At 37.7% G+C, this 25,418-nt stretch overlaps 1 protein-coding gene across 8 annotated transcripts in view; it reads right to left on the bottom strand.

Annotated features, from left to right (window-relative positions):
- SLC10A7 (solute carrier family 10 member 7) overlaps window positions 1–25,418 on the bottom strand; it is a 259,901-nt gene that overhangs the window by 228,317 nt on the left and 6,166 nt on the right. For 7 of the 8 annotated variants that reach the window (XM_058721238.1, XM_058721237.1, XM_058721239.1 and 4 more), the window contains exons 2-4: window positions 21,808–21,890; window positions 15,631–15,767; window positions 10,857–10,932 (exon numbers count right to left, since the gene is read on the bottom strand). In XM_058721238.1, the coding sequence (XP_058577221.1) occupies window positions 10,857–10,932; window positions 15,631–15,767; window positions 21,808–21,890 (296 nt within the window). Of the gene's footprint in view, window positions 1–10,856; window positions 10,933–15,630; window positions 15,768–21,807; window positions 21,891–25,418 lie in introns of those variants that run through there. The other variant, XM_058721240.1, reaches the window with a different exon arrangement.

The raw sequence follows: 25,418 nt of genomic DNA, 5'->3' as shown, positions 1-25,418 counted from the left end.
AGCAGCCATGGTGTCAAAGGTTAGTTAAGTCATGGCGGACAAAAACTGAGAATTGGCCACTGAATATGGTGAACACAAATCACTGCCAACCATTAAGGAAACGCTTTTGTTTAGAGTGGGAGAATGGAAGACAATTTGAGATGCATTAAGGGGTTAAAGGGGAGAATTCTAAGTTACACACAAACAAAATTCTGGAGAAATCTAGGCATGTTTCAAACAAGTTTTATAGCAGCTTAAAACAAACACAGCCAACTCTTTGCAGGGCTTCTAAGAATACCAACCTCACCCAGAAGATGAGACCAATGTTAAAAGGTATATACGGAAGAAGAGTAGTTAACATACAATTTCTCGCTGCTGCTGCTGCTGCTGTTGCTATCCTATTCTTTAATCTGTCAGAGAGGAAGAATGGTCACCATTTCCCAGAGAGCACAGGAGGCTGCAGGGAAATAAGTGCCCATAAGCCAGCTTGCAAGAGGGCTCAACACAGAAAGCCTTTTTCAGATATGACATTTCTCCAGGAGGCCATTAAACTTCCACTGCAAGCAAAAGCAGTAGCGGACCCCATTTAACAGAAGAGAAAGGCAAGGCACAGAAAAGCTGAGTGATTGCTGAAGCTGAGACAGTGACTGACAGGTCAGATTTCCTTCTCACTTCAAGTTGGCTCTCTGCTGATCAGATCTACTCTAAATGCCTTTATAAATGTTTCAATGAATCTTATCTTCATGCATTGGATTAGCAAGACCAACTCCCCACTGATAATGCAAAATAACCCTGAAATGTTTCATGCCTGACTGATAAGCCAGAAATTGAACTTTCTGTCTCCATTTGGACTGTGATGATCTTGATCTTTCACCTCTAGCAAAAATCTTCTCATAGCTATAATTTTAAAGTTAGTAATGAGTGCTTCATTTGCTTTCCAAGCAGACAGAAAACCTTTTTTAAATACACTCAGACTGCCATGACCTTCGTCTATGACTTAAAGAGTTCACCACACGTAATAATTTTCTTTGCTCAGGAGACATTCTTAAGTTTTCTTTGAAGAGATTTGGGCAATAGCCCCATTGATGAAATTAAACACACACACACACACACACACACACACACACACACACACACATACCTTTTAACTTAATTACCTCTCTACTATACCTGAAATCAAAAATTTTCTTTAAAATGTGTTTGGAATGCTACATGACTACCAAGGAGTTCTAAAATCCCTCAACCTACTAGTTAAAATATAATAAAAATGCCAACTAAATATGTTTACATTAAAAGGAGCATACTGCCTTAACCGTAGACTAGGCAAGGAACAGCCTACTGCCTAGAAGAAGCAAACACAGTCCAGATTCCTAAACTGAAGTTCTGGCTGTCCTACATAGGTGCGTGGGGCTCAGTTCACTTGGGGTGCATTTTAAGCTTTTTCTATACTAAAAAAGGAAAACAATAATCTGATAAAGTGAGCCAATACAAAGCCATTTTACTGTTTCACCTATTTTTGTGAGGTTTATAACATGAAATAAAGGTTTTGAATAGTGTGATATCACACTAAATGTAGGCTTTTGAAAGCAGGCCTCATTCTCCTTTTTACTCCCAGTGTCTACATAAAGTGAGTGTGGTAGCTAAAGGGTATGTCTCTCCATTGGATGGGTGCCCCATAATGTGGGTCGAGATCCGGTAGAAGCCAGTGGCGCCAGAGGTGGAAGAATCCACCTGAGGTTTATAACATGAAATAAAGGTTTTGAATAGTGTGATATCACACTAAATGTAGGCTTTTGAAAGCAGGCCTCATTCTCCTTTTTACTCCCAGTGTCTACATAAAGTGAGTGTGGTAGCTAAAGGGTATGTCTCTCCATTGGATGGGTGCCCCATAATGTGGGTCGAGATCCGGTAGAAGCCAGTGGCGCCAGAGGTGGAAGAATCCACCTGAGGCAGGACAAAGGAGATAGTCTATTGACTACACCACAAGGGAGTGGCAAGCAGGACAGCAAAGGAGAGGCTGTCTGCAAAGAGGCAGTGGGAGGGGGCTGCTTTTATGGAGGGAAGGTGAGGAGGTATGGCGACACAAAATTTTCACTTTTTTGGTAACTGTGCCTAGTTGTCAGTAGCCCATTGGTCAACTAGGGCCTATGGATATTTCAGGGTGGGTCGCCTGATGAGCCTGTCTGTATTCAGCCAGGTGGTCACCACGGCCCTTTGTGCATTCCATTGCTTAAGTCTGTTTGCCTAAAAGCGGCCTCCATAGTAGGGGCTTAACTTCTGGTTGAGTACTATACTCTATTTCTTTTTTTTTTTTTTAATGTTTATTTATTTTTGAGAGACACCGAGTAGGGGCAGGGCAGGGGCAGAGAGAGAGGGAGACACAGAACCTGAAGCAAGATCCAGGTTCCAAGCTGTCAGCACAGAGCCCGAGGTGGGGCTCGAACTCACAAACTGCGAGATCATTACCTGAGCCAAACTCAGACACTTAACTGACTGAGCCACCCAGGCGCCCCTAATTCATAATTTTTAAAAGAAGAATCCTGAGACCATCTACCACACATTCTAGTTCAACAGATCCTAAGGTGGAGACAAGGATATTTTTTTTTCTCCTAATCATCCACCCATAATGTTGGTATGGGTGATCTATGGAATTCACTTTGAGAAACAAAATAAATAAATAAATAAACCAACATAAATAACATACGTATAATCAGCACACTGCTTTTGGTGGTGAAGGTTCCTTATTTTCATAATTCAAATTACCAGGCTTAGCCTTAAACACAGTTAAGATAGAGTTTAGCATAAAATACACTCAGATCTGACAGGAAACTCCTTCCTACCCTGCCCTGATTTTTATTTATTATGATTCTTAATGCTCTCCCTTTCTTTTTATTTTTTCTTTCAGGTATTTGAAGGCAGAAACCCTTAATTATATTTCTCTCCTACTTGGTTTAATGTTCAAACTCACAAAACTTCACAAAGTTATATACAGCTTTGCAACTTTACTCAGAAATTAAGACCTAATATTTACTTCACATTTTGAGGCATGGGTGATTAGCTGAATCATTCCTTTTCTCAGCTTGCAATCATTCCTTTTCTCAGGAAAACAGTGTAACTATTCCCAAATTCTACCTTTCTAGCTTTTTTCATTAAACACCAGCATAAGTGATAGGGAATTGAAATACCTCTATAACAACAGCATGAAAACTACATAACTCTATCTCTTCAAACTTGGAAAAATAATGTGCCAGTTTCTTAAAGAAGAAACTTCTTTCATAATCTCTTCCATAGTTACTATGAGGCAGAATCTCCTTGAATTTAAATACAATGATTTCTTTAGCCAGTCCCATAAGGTTTTAAACATTTATAAAGCTTTGGGGGAAAAAATTGTATTTTTTACCATAGAACTTTACATTTGGAACAGAAATTTATTTATTTACTTATTTTAAAGTTTATTTATTTATTTTGAGAAAGAGAGAGTGCGGGCAGGGTCAGAGAGGGAGGGAGAAAGAAGAGAATCTCAAGCAGACTCTGCACTTTCAGCACAGAGCCTGAGGCGGGACTGGATCTCACAGACCCTGAGATCATGACCTGAACCAAAAAAAAGAAAGCAAGAGTTGGAGACTTAACAGAGGATCCACCCAGGCACCCCTGGAACAGAAATTTAAACCAAACAAATGTATACAGCGTTAAACAAAGAATAAATGTTTATCTCACGTCTCCCATGTTAGAACAAAATAGAAAACATGTTGATCTATCACTTTCTTACACTTGGCAATGAAATTAGGGTCCATCAGGTCTTATTACTCTTTCTAGTACTTAAAAAAGGAAATGAAAGTGCATGTGCATGCACACACACACACACACACACACAAAACCACATAACCACCAATCAGACCATTTCAACAGCACACCTTATAATCTTGCAGTTTTGAAAAGTTGCATTTAAAACTTTTATATGAATAAAATGAATGAATAAATAATGAATGAATAAATGAATGATCACAAAAAAGAATTTAGCTATGTTTCTAATATTTAAATGAAAGTAGTTTAAAATTTAAAAGCCACAAAATAAGACTGTGAGTCAGCTATGTCCTTAAATAGTCTCATTTTAATACCTAAAGGATATGCTAGCATTTCAGCATATAAGCATTGTTGTGCACATATGCTGACTTCCTTCTGCTGCTAAAACTTATTATAAACTCCAGTTGGCTCACTGAAACAACAATCTAACTTATAAAAACAGATACTTTTTTTTAACTTTAACAAGAAGTAACAAGACTATTTCTTGCCAAAGTGCAAGCTGTGAGTTTAAGGAATGTGCTAACTTTCAATTCATGACAAAACCTTTTGGTAATCAACAGTTTTATGGAAAAAGCATTTAAAATGAAAGGTGTATAATAAGTAACAGAAAAAACTTCCTCCTAAGTTATATAACAACTTCACAAAATAAAAATAAAATCATTCCAAATGACACTACTATATCTGCATTCATCCCCAAAATCATTAAATACAAATATGCTACACAATCTCACATTTCCTTTAATACACCAGAACATTTGCTACACGTGTATATTTATATTAAAGATGAACATATAAATATATGAGAGCATAAACTAAATGTAAACAAGTTTAACAACACAAAATCTGGAAGGAAAAAAGTTTTCTTATATGTTATAAACACTGCAGAGAATAGTCAGTTTTAAAGGACAGTGCAACATGGAAATGTGCCCAGCAATTTTCCTACCACATTGAAATCCACAAGGGTATATAAAGCTGCTGCGTACAAGGCAGAGCAGAGAATCATAGAGAAGTAGAATCAAAACCTTTACCTGATGGAACCTGATAGTGGATTCTACTTTTGGACCTGTTCTTTTTCTATTTTTTTTTTAATTTTTTTTAATGTTTATTTTTATTTTTGAGAGAGAAAGAGAGACAGAGCGTGAGAGGGGGAGGGGCAGAGAGAGAAGGAGGCCCAGAATCTGAAGCAGGTTCCAGACTCAACTGTCAGCATAGAGCCTGATGTGGGGCTCGAACTCTTGAACAGTGAGATCATGACCTGAGCCGAAGTCGTACACTTACCCAGACTGAGCCACCCTGGCGCCCCTGGACCTTTTCATTTACATGGACCAATAAATTCACTTTCCACCCTTAGATTAGATTTTTCCCAATACATCATACAAAAGATTAATCTTCCTTTACATTTCCTTCAGCTAAATCTTATATTCAGTTACCTTTTTTTTTTTAATTTTTTTTAACATTTATTTATTTTTGAGACAGAGAGAGACAGAGCATGAACGGGGGAGGGGCAGAGAGAGAGGGAGACACAGAATCGGAAGCAGGCTCCAGGCTCTGAGCCATCAGCCCAGAGCCCGACGCGGGGCTCGAACTCATGGACCGCGAGATCGTGACCTGAGCTGAAGTCGGACGCTTAACCGACTGAGCCACCCAGGCCGCCCCATATTCAGTTACCTTTTAACATTACTTTAGAAAAACATTAAACTTAAAATCATCTAATACCTTTCCTCGCAGATCACTTTCTTCCACAATCTGATGTAAATATTGAAAAAGTCCACTCATTTCATATCAGAAGATACAATCCAACTGGACTTTGCAAGCTCAATTTTCAATACCTATGAAAACTTGTAACTTACTCCCAGGACTACAAAAATGCTTGATAATGATAAAGGTGTACAATATAATCATTTACGTACTAGACCAATGACATTAGAAAGCAAAGGAGATATCTATAAATTCAACATTATTAACATGCAACATTAATGTAAATCATTTAAATATCTACTGGGGAATGAACATGTATATACAATCTCTAATGCTATATGTTAATGTCAACAAAATGAGTGGACTTTGAACTTCTGCCGACAGTCATCTGAGAACAAAAGGGTTTTTTAGTTTAAAAGCTCTTAAGGGGGGGCGCCTGGGTGGCTCGGTCGGTTAAGCGTCCAACTTCGGCTCAGGTCATGATCTCACGGTCCGTGGGTTCGAGCCCCGCGTCGGGCTCTGTGCTGACAGCTCAGAGCCTGGAGCCTGTTTCGGATTCTGTGTCTCCCTCTCTCTGTGACCCTCCCCCATTCATGCTCTGTCTCTCTCTGTCTCAAAAAATAAATAAACGTTAAAAAAAAATTTTAAAAATAAAATAAAATCTCTTAAGGGAATCACATCAGAAAGAAAGACATAAATGACGACTTTGAGCCAGTTAACACTAGGTCCTGAAAAGACCCTCCTCTCAAATTCTTTCAAAGCAATAGAAAGAGAATCACAGCAAGCACTAATCCAAGACTCCTGTAACTCCTCTAGCTCAGTAATGATGTGGAAACTAAAAAGAACTTCCCAGCATAATGAAACGCTGGTTAAATCCAACTCTCTGTCAATTCCATTCCTGGACCAAGAAACTAAATGCAGATAAGAGAAACACGTAACGATGAAGTCTGGCTTCATTTTAAGTGCATGACCATGGGTCTCAGATCCTTAGTGCTTCCAGCAATGCTACCATACTCTCCAGTTAATTCACTCTCTTCACCCTGATGGCATTTGCACACTGTCTCCTCTTATCTCAAACATTAATACCACCTACTCCATCATCAGTCTCAGCTGCTGAGAAAAAAAAAAAAAAAAAAAATGAAAACCAGAAGAGAACTGAGAAAATCAGAAGAGCCCTAAGGAATGAGAAGTCATCAGGACTCCCAAGTGCACCCTTTCTACCCATCTTCATGGATCTCTAACCACACACTCTTATTATGAATAAACGATCCAAGTTCCACTGAAGCTCATGCAACCTGATACCATTCTCTTCCATTTGATCCAATAAATTACTCCAGCACTCCCTTAAATCAACAGCTTCCTCTCAACTATATAATCCCCACCATGATAGAAACACACTGTCACTTCTGTATTTAAAAAAATCTTGACCTCATATCCCTCTTTAAATATAGCTTCATTTCCCTCTTCCCTTTTATAGCAAAGGACCTCAAAAGTGTTGCGTATACCTTCTGTCTCCTTTCTTCCTATTTTTTCTTGAGCCCATTCCAAACAAGCTTTTGCCCTTACACTCCAACAAAACCACTCTGGTTGAAGTTACCAATAACCTCCACGTAGCTTAATTCAATGGACAATTCTCAGAATTCATTGTACACAAACTTATATCAGCAGATTTTGACCGAGCTGATCATACCTTCCTCTTTCAAACATTTTTTTTCACCTGGCTTCCAGGATACTCCCTATTTTTCCTTCTGTCTAATCTGTTGCCATTCTCTGTTCCCTCTGCTGGTAACTCCTCATTCTAACCACTTAATGTTGGAGGGTCCCAGTGCTCAGTACTTGAACTTCATCTCTTTTCTAACTATGCTCTCTCTGCATATAATCTCATCCATCTTTGTTTTAAATATCATTTAATAAAGAAACAATAGAAAAGATCAATGAAACCAGGAGTCAGTTCTTTGAAAAGATTAACAGAACTGATAAATCTCTAGCAAGACTCATTGAAAAAAGAGAGAGAGATGACCAAAATAAAGAAAATTACTAATGAAAGAGGAGAAATAACAGCCAACACCACAGAAATACAAACAATTGTAACAGAATATTATGAAAACCTACATGCCAACAAACTGGACAACTTAGAAGAAATGGATAAATTCACAGAAACATATAACCTACCAAAACTAAAGGAGGAAGAAATAGAAAATTTGAACAGACCAATTGCTACCAATAAAATTGAATCAGTGATCAAAAAAATCTCGAAAAACAAAAGTCCAGGACCAGACAGCTTCACAGGAAAATTCTACCAAACATTTAAAGAGAGTTAATACCTATTCTTCTCAAACTATTTCAAAAAATACAAGAGGAAGGAATACTTCCAAATCCATTATGAGGCCAGTATCACCCTGATACCAAAACCAGATAAAGACACCACCAAAAAAAAGAACCATAAGCCAATACCTTCATGAATATAGATGCAAAAATCTTCAACAAAATATTAGCAAACTGAATCCAACAGTATATTTTAAAAAATCATATACCACGATCAAGTGGGATTTATTTCCAGGACAGAATGGTGGTTGTCAGAAATGCAGAAAAAGGGGTGCCTGGGTGGCGCAGTCGGTTAAGCATCCGACTTCGGCCAGGTCACCATCTCGCAGTCTGTGAGTTCGAGCCCCGCGTCAGGCTCTGGGCTGATGGCTCGGAGCCTGGAGACTGTTTCCGATTCTGTGTCTCCCTCTCTCTCTGCCCCTCCCCCGTTCATGCTCTGTCTCTCTCTGTCCCAAAAATAAATAAAAAACGTTGAAAAAAAAAAAAAAGAAATGCAGAAAAAGCATCTGACATGCACTCATGATAAAAACCCTCAGCAACCCCATCCTTTCAGCTCCTCAGTCAAAAGTCTTAGAGTCATTCATGACTCCCCCCCTCATATCCCACATTCAATTCATCAGCATATCCTGTGCCTCCAAAATACATCCAGAATCCAACCACCTTTACTGCCTTCATTACCATCCTGCTCTTCAAAAGACACTGGTAAGAAAATGAAGACAAGCTACAGACTGGTAGAAAATATTTACAAAGCATATATCTATGAAGGACTTGTATCCAGAATATATAAAGCTCACAAAGCAAGCGTTTCATAAGAAAACAAACCACCTCCGTTTAAAACAAAGAAAAAAAGGCAAAAGATTTTACACTTCACCAAAGAAGACATGTATAGCAAGTAAACACATGAAAAATATTAATGCTCAACATTATTAGTAGCTGGGAAATATAAATTAAATTAAAACCACAATGAGATACCACTAGATACATATTAGAATGACTAAAATTATAAAGACTGACAATGCCAAGTGCTGACGAGATGTGGAGCACTGGAACTCTCAGACACTGCTGGCTGAGATGTAAAATGGTAAAACCACTTGGGAAGATAGTTTGGCAATTTCTGAAAAAGTTCAACATACACTGCGGTCCAAGAAGAGTGCTTGTATATTGACAGATGGTCCACCTCAGAAGCTATTTATCGATGATTTATAACTATATGTTGGTAATTCTTGCCTTGGTTGAAAGATGCTAAAACATACACCGCCAGATGATCCCAACATTCCATTCGTAAGTATTCCCAAGAGAAATGAAAGTGCACATTCACTTAAAGTTTTGTACACACTGTTCATAGCCCCAAAGTGGGAAATGCCCAAACGTCCACCCACAGGTAAATGGATAAACAAACTATAGTATATCCATAAAAAAATAATAATACTCAGCAATAAAAGGACTGAACTATTGATACATAGAGTATAGACGACTCTCAAAATAATCATGCTGAATAAAGGAAACCAGAAAAGAAAAAGGTGTACACACTGTATAACTCCAGTGTATAAAAGTCTAGAAGATGCAAACTAATCCACAGGGACAAGAAACGGATCAGTGGTTGCCTAAGGAAGAGGAGCACTAAGAAGGGCAGGAGGGAGGGATTACCAAGGGACACAGGAGAGTTTTGAGGGTGATGGATACATTCATTATCTTGATTGTGGTCATGGTACCACAGGTGTACACAGACATCAAAATATTAAGTTGTTTAGATGTATGCAGTTTATTGTAATATCCACAATAGCTCAATAAACCTATTTTTAAAAAGAATATAGCAGGCACTTAATACACTTAATAAATATTTTCAGAATAAATAAAGCAGATGAAAATAAAAACAAATGCTAAGAAAGCGAAATCTTAAGAATGAATTGAAGTAGAAATCTATATATTTTTTTGAAGTAGGAATCCCTTATATTCTCCCTCATTCAATAGTATTCTTTGCTAAATGAGAAACTGGAAGTGGAAAAGGAGGAATAAGCTACCACCAAGTCCTTCAGTATGAAGTTGTGGTACCTTTCAGCCAAGAGGAGCCACCTCTGTGTAGCCCCTGAAATGGATGACTGCTGTCCCAAAACGCAAGCACTCCGCCCCAGTCCCCCAGCACTTGCATAATCTCTTTGAACTCACCTTAGAAACCCTGCCTCATTTCTCCTTTTTACATCGCCTTCACTTGCCATTAAATGTATATGGACCCAGGGCCCCTGGGTGGCTCAGTCGGTTAAGCATCCGACTTGGGCTCAGGTCATGATCTCACGGTTTGTGAGTTTGAGCCCCGTGTCGGGCTCTGTGCTGACAGCTCAGAGCCTGGAGCCTGCTTCGGATTCCGTGTCTCCCCTTCTCTCTGCCCCTCCCACATTCATGCTCTGTCTCTGTCTCTCAATAATAAATAAACATTAAAAATAAATTTTTAAAAAATGTATATGGACCCTTTTTCCACAAATGTAGTTTGCTACAATTTTTTTAAATGTTTATTTATTTATTTTTGAGAGAGAAAGAGCACAATCAGGGGAAGAGCAGAAAGAGAGGGAGACACAGAATCCAAAGCAGGCTCCAGCCTCTGAACTATCAGCACAGAGCCTGATGTGGGGCTTGAACTCACAAACTGTGAGACCATGACGTGAGCCAAAGTCAGACGCGTAACCGACTGAGCCACCCAGGCACCCCAGCTACAAACTTTTTAAGAACTAAGGAATGGCCATAGAGCTGTTGTTGGCTCATTAGTCTTAGATGAAAAGTACCTTTCCTTGGATTGCTTCTTTTGTCTCCCAATTTCTCACCCAGGTAGAAAACTCACTATCTCTATTTCATTCATCTCCCTTGCTCTTCTCTTTGAAATCCTCACTTTCACTCATCATCATTAATTTTAGCACCATCCTAATTTATGAATCTACCTACACTTCTTTGATAAGCTGCTATAGTTATGCATTCTCTGTGATATGACTTCTTCATTATAAAATTTAAAAATAAAATAAAATATGAAACAAAGCACAGCATTTAGCCATATGACTCACCTCATTTCCACCAACTGCCTTGGTTAAAATCACTGCAGAAGACACAGGGGGAGGCATGCAGCCTACTGTCTGCAAGCTGGAAAATCAAAGAAAATGCAATTATCAGTAGGGTTTTTTTTTTTTTTTAATTATAAACAGCAATGCTCAAACTTTCAGCTCATAAAAAAACATATTCGCGATCATGTGCTTCTTGAATTCAAACAGTAGTAAATTCTAGTACCTATTCTAAATTTAGTTTTTACTAAATTATGAGTCCACTTCCCAGATCATGACAAGAAATCTATTCTCTTAGTTTAGAATAGAAAACACATTGTAAAACTAGGAGTAGTAAATCTAAATACCAAAGATATAAAACATACTTACCATCTAAAGGATGGATATACATCCCAGATGGATAGAATATACATTCTAGACATGGTGAGCAGCAGCTCACTAAAAGTAGAAAGTTCATACAGGGAGGGAATAGAGGACACGGAACGCCTGACTTAAACATATTTTAAGTCCAGATTACAGATATTTCTACTCCCTTTGGTAAGAATTTATCATCTAAGCTTCATGCAATGAATTTATATTACCTCTGAAATAAGAAAAAAAGAAAAAGTTTTAATTTATTTTGACTGAAAACACAAGAACACACATTTTTCATAGAATTTCCAGCTCAATTCATATCTTTTAAGGTCTATTTTCCCAAGTGATGCTTAAGTGGTCTTTCCTATTATCGATTCCCAGTCTCTGAGCCTTCCTTATGACCATCACTATTATCATCACTGATACTTACCAAGCATTTTCCATTTGTAGTAGATACTACTCTAGACACTTTTCTCATTGATTCCTTGCAGGTATTTAACATAAATTCTCTTAGTGGGGGCCTCAACTCATTCTCTCTTTACTCACCTAGATTCAGACTTATGCCCCTTCTACTAGTAAAAGTGGTAACCTTAAAAAGTAACAGGTGATCTCTTACTCACCAAATACAGTATCCTCTTCCCCATATTCATTCTTGTTCCCTTCTTGCTTTTCAAAATATTCTATTCTTTTGGTTGCCATAGTACTTCATCCTTCTAACTTATCTCCTTTCTTTTAAACCAGCCCCTTCTGACTTTTTGCTGACTCTCTTGCATTCTTTTCAATCTTATTTTCAAATCTGAATCTATATGAATATATACAATTTTACATTTCTAGCCCTAACCACCATTCCCCAAATTGTTGCTGCCTGTGACTGCCACCTCTAACTGAACATGTCTAATAGTTTCTAAAACGTCAATTTCATCTCTGAATTTACTTATTTCTGTCAATGGGATAGTTCGTTGTTGTTGTTGTTGTTGTTGTTGTTGTTGTTGTTGTTGTTCCTAATGATCCAATGTGAAACTTTGGAGTTACATGTGGCTCCACCTGCTTCTCATCAATCAATATATTACCACAACCAACTTTCCATTCTTTTCCATGACTATTGCCATCATCCCCCTTCAGATGGTTTTTTCCCCAATTTTGGATTTTTGCAAATGCCTACTGAATGTTCTCTCTACCTCCACTCTTTCCCTTTTACATAGCAAGGTAAAGAGGACGTGCTCAAAATATTTATTGCAATGACTGAAACATGGCCCTGAGGTAAGAGTCTGCAGCTCCCTCAAGTTAGCAACATACTGTGTACTCTCAAACTAGGGTGGGGAACGCAGAAAAAGTGAGCTAGGAAAAGCTTTCTATAAGGGAGTTAGGCTAAGTGTAAACTCCTTTAAGCTCAATATCATGAGGTGATAATTGTATCTTAGCTTCCTGAGACTGCAAGCCCAACTCTAATAACACCCAGTATGATGCCATTAGATTAATCTTTCTTACTGACCATGTTTTAGTACATTATTCTCTTGTTTAGTGCATTTCAGAACTTCCCATCATCTACAGATGCAGCCCAAACTCCTCTGCCCAGTAATTCAGACCTTCTGTAACGTGGCTGTAAGGAAATTTTTTATTCTTGTCTCCCACTATGTTTTATTTTTGAATTCTCTACTTTAGGAATTCACAACCTTTGCTGAACCTCTTACCTTTTAACCTATTACATTACTTATCTAACAAATCATATGCTGCCCCACTGTGGTTGATTACTATTTTATACCTCTCACATACCCGACTACCCTGGACATTCCCTGAATACAAGGAAAATGAGTTAATATCTTCCTATTCCTTGAGTGCCCTTTTCATGGGAAACACTCAGTAACTATTGGTTCTTAATATGCATCATAAAAAAAAAATTTTAAGATATGCATCATACTTTGCTGCTCTAAAATGATGTCATGATACTTATGTGGCACTTTATGCTTTTCACTGAAAATTTTATGTTCATTCTCTCAAACTCAATCTGGCCAAGACAGCGGTCTTGATTTCCCCTTCTTATACTACTCTGTTTCTCCTCAGCTAAGTAAATGATGCCACCAATTACCCAGTGGCTCACACCCAAAACCCAGAAGTCATCCTTGATTCCTCCCTGTCCTTCTCTCTCTACATCCTATCCACCCAGAGGTTCTGAGAGCTCTAATTTACAATACACTCTCCAATGTCCGTTTCTCTCTACTGCACTGCTACCTTACCAGACTAGCCTCCAAACTGGTCTCCTACCTTTCTCTCAGCCCCTCTGCTATCTATTCTCTATGCAGCAGCCAGAGCACTACTTTGAAAATATAAATCAGACCACGATACACCCTCATTTAAATCCCACCGGGAGCTTCCTGCTGCATGCAGAAAAATACTTGAATGCTTTCACCAAGGACCTATAAGGCTCTGTGGGACCTGACTCCTGCTTACCTTACCAACTCCAAGTCCTATTATTCTTCCTCTGTATCTCCAGGATCTGGCCATCCTCGTCATTTTCCTGACCCTAGAACATACCAGGCTTGTTCCTGCCTTAGAGCCTTTGCACATTCTACTTCCTTTGCCTAAAACATTCTGCCCCTGAGAACTCTGCCATCTAAATTCATCACTGGCCTACCTACCCAACCACTTTTAACTGTATCACACTGTGTTTTACTTCCCATCACTGATCTCTATCTTGGTCATCTACTTACTTGTTTATTGTCAATCAACCTAAGTCTTCCCAATGTGCAAAACTAACTTGCACTTTCCCATTTTTGTTCACTATTCTTTCTCCAACACCTATTATAACACCTGGTACATAGTGGGAACTAAACAAGTGACTTGAATAAATGAATAAGTGATCTCAATTGAGATCCTCAACATTATTATCAAGCAGACAGTAAAAGTATGACTATCCTCACTATTTATAGGCAGGAAAATTAAGGTTCAAGACTATTACATGACTTCTTCAGTTAGGGATGGGGTCAGAAAGCAACCTCCAGACTCCAAGTTCAGTATTTTAACTATTATACCATGCTACTAAATTATAGTTAGTTTTAAACCACTTCAAATAATTTTTTAAATTCATTAAATCCTTTGAATAAACATGATGGCATTTTTATGGAAGAAAAGTGTCTAACAAAAATCTATTGTTAATTCAACTGTCATAGCAAACATAAACAGAACAAGTAAAAAGGTAAATGTTTGCTCCTTATATATTTTTTTCTTTCCTGTACTTCTAAAATACTTATATTCAGCCACTATCTGCCTACGTTTGGTAAGATATAGAATATACAAGTTAAAGTGCCCAACTGATGGCCTACATTATACACATGCACACATATCTTATGTCTTCTAGTCCCTTCCATCTTTCTCCCAACACAGCTCTTTAAAACTTCCAGAACAGTATCCATCCCAGAACCTTAAGATTAAACATTTTAAGATTGTGTTATAATTAAGAGTACACTTACTTTGATGATCACTGGGTAATATATAGAATTGTCAAATCACTGGATGCGTAGGTGGCTCAGTCGTTAAGTGTTCAACTTTTAATTTTGGCTCAGATCATGATTTCACAGTTCATGAGTTCGAGCCCCACAATGGGCTCCATGCTGACAATGTGGAGCCTTTTTGATATCCTCTCTCTCCCTCTCTCTGCCCCTGCCTCTCTCTCTCTCTCTCAAAATAAATAAATAAACTTTAATTGTCAAATCACTATACTGTATACCTAAAACTAATATCACACTGTAGGTTAAAAATACTGAAACTACAATTTTTTTTAATGTTTATTTATTTTTGAGAGAGAGACAGAATGCGAGCAGAGGAGGTGCAGAGAGAGAGGGAGACACGGAATCTGAAGCAGGCTCCAGGCTCTGAGCTGCCAGCACAGAGCCCAAGGTGGGGCTCAAGCCCACAAACAGCGAAATCATGACCTAAGCCAAAGTCAGACGCTCAACAGAGTGAGCCACCCAGGCGCCGTGAAATTACAATTTAAAACAATTTACTAATAAAGCCCTTAGAAATCAGAAAGAAAAAAAAAGATTGTGTTATAAAATTCTTTGATGAACCTTCTTGATGAACACTATCATTTTAAAGGATAATAATTCTTAGGGGTGCCTGGGTGGTTCAGTTGGCATGACTTCATGAGTTCAAGCCCCGGCTCCAGCACTGTACTGGCAGCATGGTGCCTGCTTGGGATTCTCTCTCTTCCTCTCTCTCTGCCCCTCCCCTATTTGTGCTGTCTCGGTCTCTCTCAAAATAAATAAATAAATAACTTAAAAAAATTTTTCAGGGATAATAATTTTTAAAGTGTTCTTTTTTCCTTATAAGATACCACACATAAGCCCTTTTGTATATAGTTGCCACAGAAACAATAACGTCACTACAGATGCCTCATTAAAAGTGGGCCCTTCAAAATATTTAAACGTACCCTTTCAAAAGCCACTCATTGATGGGTGTGATTGATAAAAGCTGAAGAAAAAGCCATATTGTTGCTGGGAAGAATGCAAGTGTAAAGATCTGGATGAAAAGGTGCAGTTTTATATGCACCAAAGCACTGGTCAGCTCCTGCAAAAATGAAAGACACAAAATAGCAAAGGTAAGAATATTATTTTTCCCAAGAAAGGCTGCTACTAAAATAGCATCAAATAAATGAGTTTTCAATTTGGAATTATTTCAGAGCTAAAATTTTTACCTCTAAGCATGATAGACAGACTTGCGGCAAAAAAAGAAGTATTTTTATATAAAATTTCTGAAATATTCTAATTTCTTTGAATATATAATATACCCCAACAATTCAGATTTGTAAAATTCTGGACCAAAACTGAGCTAAGTACCTGTACAGTAGTATAGACCTGAGGACTGTTGACACTATAAACAAATAGGCATGTAACTACTTAAGGACCTATCTCATTTTAATGAAATGATTAATCTCTAGCAAGGCCTCACTTTGGCAAGATGTTACCAAATCTACACACAAATCATAATTTTTAAAAATATTTTTCACAGTAATATTCTATAATTCAAAATGGCTTTTTCCCCAAAATCAACTTTCTGGATTTCCTTGCTAATGCTTACAGAACAGCAGCAATGTGCCATGCTCTGAGCCTGTCACTTTATGTATGTTATCTCATTTAATCCTCACCACAGCCCCCATTAGATATTATTATCCTATTTTACTGAGGAGGAGACTGAGGCTGAGAGCTACTGAACAATGAGGCTCCTAATCAAATTCATTTCTGGTATGCTAGCAAACCCCTCTCTTCTTCATCATGTCACACTACTGCCCCAGAGGGAAGAAATTCACACTGAACATGACATACCAGGCACGTTCTATGCCTCACAGCTGAAAACAGATAATGAGGTCAACTTTGGGGTTCAAATAGGTACAAATTCAAAGGCCTTTGCATTTGAATTCCTTCGAGTTATGTGGTTATTCCGTTGAAATAAAACAAACTCAGAAAGTAGTGGAAAAAGTAGTACAGTCCTATAAAACATGCAAGAAGCCATTAAAGCACCTCAAAGATGCCAGAGGTTCCCCTGTTAGAAACATAGCACTGTAATGCCTACCCTAGTTCAAGTAAGACATTCAAGAGATCCTTGGCCTCAGAGACACTAACCAAAGCTCATCAGTTTAATGGACAGGACTCATTTCCCGTGTGAAGACACACAGCAGTGCCAGTGTAGTCACAGAACATCCCAAATGACATCTAAGGAATTTCTGGCAAATGGAAAACACCGGGCAGACCAGAAGCCACACCAGGTCCATGGATCAGATCGAAGATTAAAGGAGCCATCCTAATACAGTATCAGAATTTTTAAAGTTCCACCCCAGAGAAAACTTGAGCACCAGCAGTGCCAAGAATTCTCACAGTTCTGAAACCAAATGCCACTGAGATATACTCAGAGGTATTTGATGAATGCCAAATAAATAAGATTCTAATTTTTTAATAGAAACAAAATGATCAGCCAGAATGCAATAACTAAAGCATTTGCATATACTTCAGGTAGGAATATGAAACAGAATAACTTTTCTGAAAAGTAATTTGGGAATTACTGAAAAGTAATTGGAGGACTATAATACAATTCACATTCTTGAACCCCTAAAATGTTATGTCTAGGTACTTGATCTAAGGATATAATAAGTGGTACAAGCATTTATATGCAGAATTGATCACGACAGCATCATCTATTATAGTAAAATCAGGAAACGAGTTAAAAGTCCAAAAACAGATGAATAATTAAATAAATTAAGGTACAACCAGGCTGTTATAAGATTAAAAACCATGTTAAAACTGTGTTGACAAGCATGTGGGAACACAAGGTCCTTCCCAACTTAACCGATAGGAATATAAATTGGCACAATCTAAGGACAGCAATCTGGCAACTCATTCCTTCAGTCAACAAATACCGAGAGCCCAGCACTGTTCTAGGTACTTGGAGTATCTGTCACAACTGCCACTGCATGTATCATGTGACTTAGCAATTTCACTTCCAGGAAGTAATCCTTCATATTTTCTCCCAAATGTGGGAACATGGGCAATTTTTAGGTTATCCTTTGCAGCAAAACCTAAATGTCCATAAATAGAGGACTAGTAAAATATAGCATGACACATTCATACAACGGAATGCTTTCCAGCATACCAAAAGAAACAAGGAGTTCTCTACGTGTTGATATGAAACAGTCTCCAAAATATGTTTTCTGAGTAAAACAAGACAGGGTGGCAAGCAGTACAAAATACCTCAGCTTGAAGGGGTGCAATACACATATGTTTTACACAGAAACTATTAACTATGGAAAGATACACAGAAACTATTAACATTAGTTATGTCCACATATCTGATAGAGGGGAGAAAAGAAGACTTCTCATCATGTACACTTTTGTACCGTTTGATTTATGTTCATAAAAGTAAGCAAAATATAAATTTTATTATATATGAAGAAAAATTAAATCAAAATATTAAATTATATAAAAAATTACTATACAGTGTCACATAAGAAAAAAAGATTATATATGTGTACATGTACATGATACTATGCAAGTATATGTATATATATATATGTATACTTACATATATATAATTTTTTTAAGTATTTCATTTTTAAATATTCTATGTATAAAACATGTTTAGGAAAAGAGGGACCAAAATCACAGAGATGTTAATGCTAGTTATTTTTATTCTTTCTAATCTTTCTACAATAGGTAAATACCAGTTTTATAATCAGAAAAAGTTATAAAAAACAAAATTTAGTTTAAAAATACTAGCTGATCTAATATATGACAATTATAAACAACTGCCATTGCCTCAGGACAATGGAACAATAAAGAATCCAGCAAAATGAATCACAAAGGCCAACAATGTTGGGTTATGAGAGGCCTCTTAACAACAGGGAAATAATAGGCATGAAGTATCCCTAAGATTTTAAGACTATCACAAAAACCCAGGGTTATATATTTTCCATAACTTCTTCATACAAACATAAAGATAAAATAAGGTCACAAGGAAAAGAAAAAACAAGTAAACACTGTAACATCCAAAACAGTATTACTCCATACATACCCATACAGAGTTTAGGGCCACGTACTCAAATAAATGCCATCATGAATAATTGAAAAGTTGATTCTGCATCACATTTTATTTATTCACATGTAATACAGGTCAAATTCCATTAAAGTAAACTTAAGTAAAGATACTCCAAATATTTATTATACCAGAATTATCACTGACAGTATCGAGAATTGCTTAAAATCAGGCACTCTGAGATGTAGAAATATTTTCATTTACACACCAATTTCCCTTCTAACCCTTATTTGACCTTCATTTGATTCACTTTCTGAGAAATCAGCCTCATAGTTCTAGGCTGGAAACAAGCAGCATGAACGTAAAGTTTAGAAGTTGCTATATTTACTTCTAAGGTAATAGAACTTCAAAAAATAATCTGTTTAGGAAAATAAGGAAAGACCTGTATAATCTGCCCTACTCAGGACCCTTTCCAGGCCCTGAGCATCTTGCCCATCTTTGGTTGTATCCCAGTGCCAAACACAGTGCTTTGTAGCCACAGGCACCTCATAGGTATTTGTTTATATGAGATTGATCCTGCCACGGTCTATTAAGTGACAAATCCTCTGAAATGGTAGCTCCTAATTAGCTAAACATCAAATATATTTCAAATGTGACCTTACTTAACTTGAATACAATAAATTTTCAGAAGACATTTCAACAGATATTTTAAAATCTAGAAATCAACAGTTATAAGACTTAAGATTTAGCATTAAATCTTTTTAGTATTAACACAGAGTTCTTTATGATTTTAATAAATGAGCAAAACAAATTTTAGAATATACATCATTCCATCAATGAATGGGTAATACTACGTGAAATATTCAATATAAATCAAACTTGAATGGGACCAATGTGAATGCTCTCAAATAAACTCAAGTCAATAATAACTTACTATCTCCTGCCTGCAAAAACACACTATTCTAATAAGGTTCAAAAATAGTAGTCCCGGCTGAAATAAATTTAAGATTATTAACTAGAAAACAAATAACAACAAGATTGCTACCTGCTAACTTAAAACCATTGGTTCAGTTGCCCAGGAAATTAGCAGGACTTAAAGATGGTTTAGCACTATACAATGATGCAATCTAAAACATCTTCAACTGAATGGATCTTGAAAATCACAATGTAATACAGTGAAAAGGGGCATTGGTGGAAGAAATGGCTTTGATGGCTACTTAGATACCGTGATAAAGCACAGGATCAAGGCATTTTATCATTAGATCCAAATTAGCTGGAATACTCTGAAGGTTTCCTAGGTGCTTACAGAAGAATTTGGTCCTTAGAGAAATGCTGATAGCTGTGACGTTCTTCCTTCTTAAACTCCTGCATCCCACAAAGTTGGCTGCTTTACAGAATCATATTAAGCAAGAAGCTAAGGAGTGAGAGAATCAAGTCTCTTGCCAGATTTCTCATGGCATAAGTAACAGCTGTAGCCGTTAAGCAGCCACCAGGGGACATAGTTAGAGCAACATCCCAAGTAGAGGACTTGGGTAAGGCAGCTGCTCACAAAGGGCATTATCCAAGACCAGCAGGAAGACCTCCAAAGAAGAATAGTCCAGCACCATAGGGGTAGCAACTATTTTTCTGTATCACTAGGCCCCACATTTGAGAACCAGTAGAATGAAGGTGGTGACAGAAAAAGCCTGCGCCCTGTAAGCACTGATCATAGTCTTTTCATGTCAATGTAATTTGTGAAAACTAGAATTTAACATATTTAGGAAATCTCATCCTATGTCAGTTATTTTCAATAGTAGTGAGACTATTCAGGATTTTTGAGACATAATTTCACAGATACCACACATGGATCCCATCTATCTAAAAATAATGCTCCAATAAAAACATTTATACCAACCAGATAACTACAGAATACATAAATTTACTAAAACCGTATTTTTTCCATGTTGCTACTAGGATGGTCCTTGTAACTAAATTTGGTCGTCATTCCAATCACACTTAAAATAAAAAATAAGTAAAGCAAAACATGATGCTGAAACAAAATTTTAACTTATAAAGCTATTTCCAAAAAAAAAAAAAAAATCCTTGCATAGTAAGATTTCCCTATCTACATAAGAATAAGCATCTTAGAATAACAACTTTAAAAATCCTAAGTAATTTCTTCAAGAGCAAATAGGTATTTTTTCCTATATTTTTCTTCTCCTTTTTTGTTATAAGCCAAAAGAGAATCATAAATTCTACTTATTCCTCTCTTGAATGTTAAAAATGTCTGATTTCTTTAATTCTGGGAGAATTCCATGTTCAGCGACACACTGATCAATAAATAACATTAACTATATATCTTCATGATAAATTGTGACATAGTATGAAAAATCCCAATTTTTTCTTAAAATACTTATTAATATTTAATAGATATACCAGCAAAAAATATACATTAAAAATACAAATTGGTGGGGCGCCTGGGTGGTTCCGTCAGTTAAGCCTCCGACTTTGGCTCAGGTCATAATCTCACTGTTGGTGGGTTCAAGCCATGCATCAGGCTCTGTGCTGACAGCTCAGAGCCTGGAGCCTGCTTGGGATTCTGTGTCTCCTTCTCTCTGTCTGCCCCTCCCCTGCTCATGCTCTGTCTCTCTCTGTCTCTCAATAATAAATACATGTTACAAAAAAATTGTTTTAAATACAAATTGGTTAAAAGTTGTAACAGGCATCACTTGAGCAGCATGAGTCCTGAGAACAAAAGTTATGGAAACCCAACTAAACATCAACTCAAATGTGCCACAGCAGTCACCATCATATTGACCACCATAATCTGAGGAAGACCTCAAGTGGATGCTTCATTCAGTGCAGTTGCTGTATTAAAAACATACCCATTATAACCACACCCTCAGGGTCCATTTTGTTCAACTACAAAATTTCTATAATAGGTAGGTTCAAAACACAAGTCCTTTGCTGAAGTCATCTTCTATTGTAGTGAAGCTTTTGGACCATAGTTACATACATCTTTACAAAAGGATTCTGATATTTCAAAATTATAAGCAAAAATTAAATTTTTCTCCCTGCTTTTGATATGCCCCATAGGTGACAGTACCTCTGTTTTTAATGATAGTCCACTGTTAAAGAATATTGTTGCAACAGCAATGTAGGAGACCGTTATTTCTGGCTTCAGTGGTCCTAAAGAGAGAGAAACAAGTTACTGTTAGATAAGAATTTCCAGTAGATAACTTGGTATTAAAGAAGAATCCATTGAGGGAGGGCAAATAGTACTTCAAATCTTAGTGTTACCCTTACTATACTACTGTTCTGAAGAGTTAAGTATTTGCTGTGATGCAGTCTAGCTCCAAAAGAGATTTTCCAGAAGGCAAGGACCATGCCTATCCAGTTCAGCACAGTATCCTCAGACCAGCAGAATAAAAATAAACTGCTCTCATATAGGAGAGCAAATAGGCAACATCCCTCAGTATGACGTCTAATTGTATCTACCACAGTATCAGTGCTTATACAACAATCAAAATTCCCCAAACTAGGAAAAAAAAAAAAAAAGAGAGAGAGAGAAAGAGAGAATCAACGGAAGAAGTTCCCTTCTGTTTAGCAAATATTATTTTATTCCTTCTAGGATACCAGAAATAAAAATCTATATTCACACATACATTCAGTTCAGCCCACGGGTAGTCATTCTACAAAGATGTACTGAGCATTTACTATGTGAATGAAATAATACATATAGAGTAATACAGTAGTAACAATATGTTAAGTTTGCAATTATTATTACACTGTGCCAGGCCCTGGCTATACTGCTGTGAACCAACAGGCCTAATCTTTACCCTCTGGAAAATCCTCTCTGGAGTTAGGCTGGCATCACCCCAAATGTGTTAACACTATGAGGACAACAGCAGCAACCCTAACTAATATTTACTTCATTTTGTCACCTGTATACAACTCTCTTGAAGATCTAATATATTAGCCAAAGAACATGCTTTATATATATATATATATATATATATATATATATATATATATATATGTTTATTGTCAAATTGGTTTCCATACAACACCCAGTGCTCATCCCAAAAGGTGCCCTCCTCAATACCCATCACCCACCCTGCCCTCCCTCCCACCCCCCATCAACCCTCAGTTTGTTCTCAGTTGTTTTTTTTTTTAATTTTTTTTTTCAACGTTTTTTATTTATTTTTGGGACAGAGAGAGACAGAGCATGAACAGGGGAGGGGCAGAGAGAGAGGGAGACACAGAATCAGAAACAGGCTCCAGGCTCCGAGCCATCAGCCCAGAGCCCGACGCGGGGCTCGAACTCACGGACCGCGAGATCGTGACTTGGCTGAAGTCGGACGCTTAACCGACTGCGCCACCCAGGCGCCCCTGTTCTCAGTTTTTAACAGTCTCTTATGCTTTGGCTCTCTCCCACTCTAACCTCTTTCTTTTTTTTTCCTTCCCCTCCCCCATGGGTTTCTGTTAAGTTTCTCAGGATCCACATAAGAGTGAAACCACATGGTATCTGTCTTTCTCTGTATGACTTATTTCACTTAGCATAACACTCTCCAGTTCCATCCATGTTGCTACAGAGGGCCATATTTCATTCTTTCTCATTGCCACGTAGTACTCCATTGTGTATATAAACCACAATTTCTTTATCCATTCATCAGTTGATGGACATTTAGGCTCTTTCCATAATTTGGCTATTGTTGAGAGTGCTGCTATAAACATTGGGGTACAAGTGCCCCTATGCATCAGTACTCTTGTATCCCTTGGGTAAATTCCTAGCAGTGCTATTGCTGGGTCATAGGGTAGGTCTATTTTTAATTTTCTGAGGAACCTCCACACTGTTTTCCAGAGCGGCTGCATCAGTTTGCACTCCCACCAACAGTGCAAGAGGGTTCCCGTTTCTCCACATCCTCTCCAGCATCTATAGTCTCCTGATTTATTCATTTTGGCTACTCTGACTGGCGTGAGGTGATATCTGAGTGTGGTTTTGATTTGTATTTCCCTGATGAGGAGAGACGTTGAGCATCTTTTCATGTGCCTGTTGGCCATCCGGATGTCTTCTTTAGAGAAGTGTCTATTCATGTTTTCTGCCCATTTCTTCACTGGGTTATTTGTTTTTCGGGTGTGGAGTTTGGTGAGCTCTTTATAGATTTTGGATACTAGCCCTTTGTCTGATATGTCATTTGCAAATATCTTTTCCCATTCCGTTGGTTGCCTTTTAGTTTTGTTGGTCGTTTCCTTTGCTGTGCAGAAGATTTTTATCTTCATAACGTCCCAGTAGTTCATTTTTGCTTTTAATTCCCTTGCCTTTGGGGATGTGTCAAGTAAGAGATTGCTACGGCTGAGGTCAGAGAGGTCTTTTCCTGCTTTCTCCTCTAGGGTTTTGATAGTTTCCTGTCTCACATTCAGGTCCTTTATCCATTTTGAGTTTATTTTTGTGAATGGTGTGAGAAAGTGGTCTAGTTTCAATCTTCTGCATGTTTCTGTCCAGTTCTCCCAGCACCATAAGGACAACATGCTTTTAAAAGATGTAGTTCTGAGAAAATGCCATTTTGTACTTATATACCAGTGGTTCTCCAGCAGGAGCAATTTTGCCTCCTATAGACATTTGGCAATGTTTGGAAACTCTTTTTTGTTGTTATAATTCAGCAAGTGGGGGGGTGTTACTGGCATCTAGTAGACTGAGATCAGGAATTCTGCTAAACAACCTGGAAAGCACAGATAGGACAGCCCTCCCAACACCAAAGAATTACCATGTCCAAAATGTCAATAGTGCTGAGGTTGAGAAACACTGGCATATGCCAACATATCAAAATCTGATCATTTCATATTTGACATTCTATTCAGCCCTCTCGTGCTGAGCTGAATAGTGTCCTCCAAAATCCATGTCCCCCCAGAACTGACGAATGTGACCTTATTTGGAAATTGGTTCTTTGCAGATGCAATCAAATCAAGATGGGGTCTTACTGGATTAAGGTGGACCCTAATCCAATGACTGGTATTCTTACAAGTATAGGTAAATATGAAGACACAGAAAGATGGCCATGTGTAGACTGAGGCAAAGCCTGGAATTGTATTACCATAAGCCAAGAAACACCAAAGACAATTGGCAACCAGCCCAAGCCAGAAGCCAGGAAGGATTCTTCCCTAGACCTTCAGTGAGAGCGTGGCCCTTAGCTTCAGAATTCTAGCCTCTAGAATAATTTCTGGAAAATAAATTTCTGTTATTGGAAGCCACCCAGTTTGTGTTTCTGGTGTGGCAGCACAGAAAACTAATACACTCCCTTAAGCAAAATAACAGGACCACATTCATGGCTCTTCCATTCCCTGCAGCCCTCCACCATACCCACAGATACTGCTCAATAAGTAAGACCAAGCTCGGGAAAAATCACCATTCAGTCAACAAATGCTTACTAAGCATCTACTATATTTTAGGCATTTGTAGTATCTCAATGAACAAAAAGAAACAAAGATCTCCTCAAACATGGCAAGAAATTCTTATATATACATGGTATTTACACAAATTATTTTGTTGAGATCTGAGAAAAGGGAGCAAAAGGAAGAAGGCAAGAGCAAAAGGTATTACATTTCAGGGCAGTAAAAGTGCTCCAAAACTTAAAAAGAGGTGCATTTTTTATACTTGTGAGTGAATCTGTCTCTGCAGCTCACACTTAGAAATAATACTTCCTCTACAACTGAGGA

The sequence above is a fragment of the Neofelis nebulosa genome, chromosome 3 (genome assembly GCF_028018385.1).
Source record: "Neofelis nebulosa isolate mNeoNeb1 chromosome 3, mNeoNeb1.pri, whole genome shotgun sequence".
Classification (NCBI taxonomy): domain Eukaryota; kingdom Metazoa; phylum Chordata; class Mammalia; order Carnivora; family Felidae; genus Neofelis; species Neofelis nebulosa.
The sequence above is the reverse complement of the archived record's forward strand: the minus strand, read 5'-3'. Positions and strand labels throughout refer to the sequence as shown.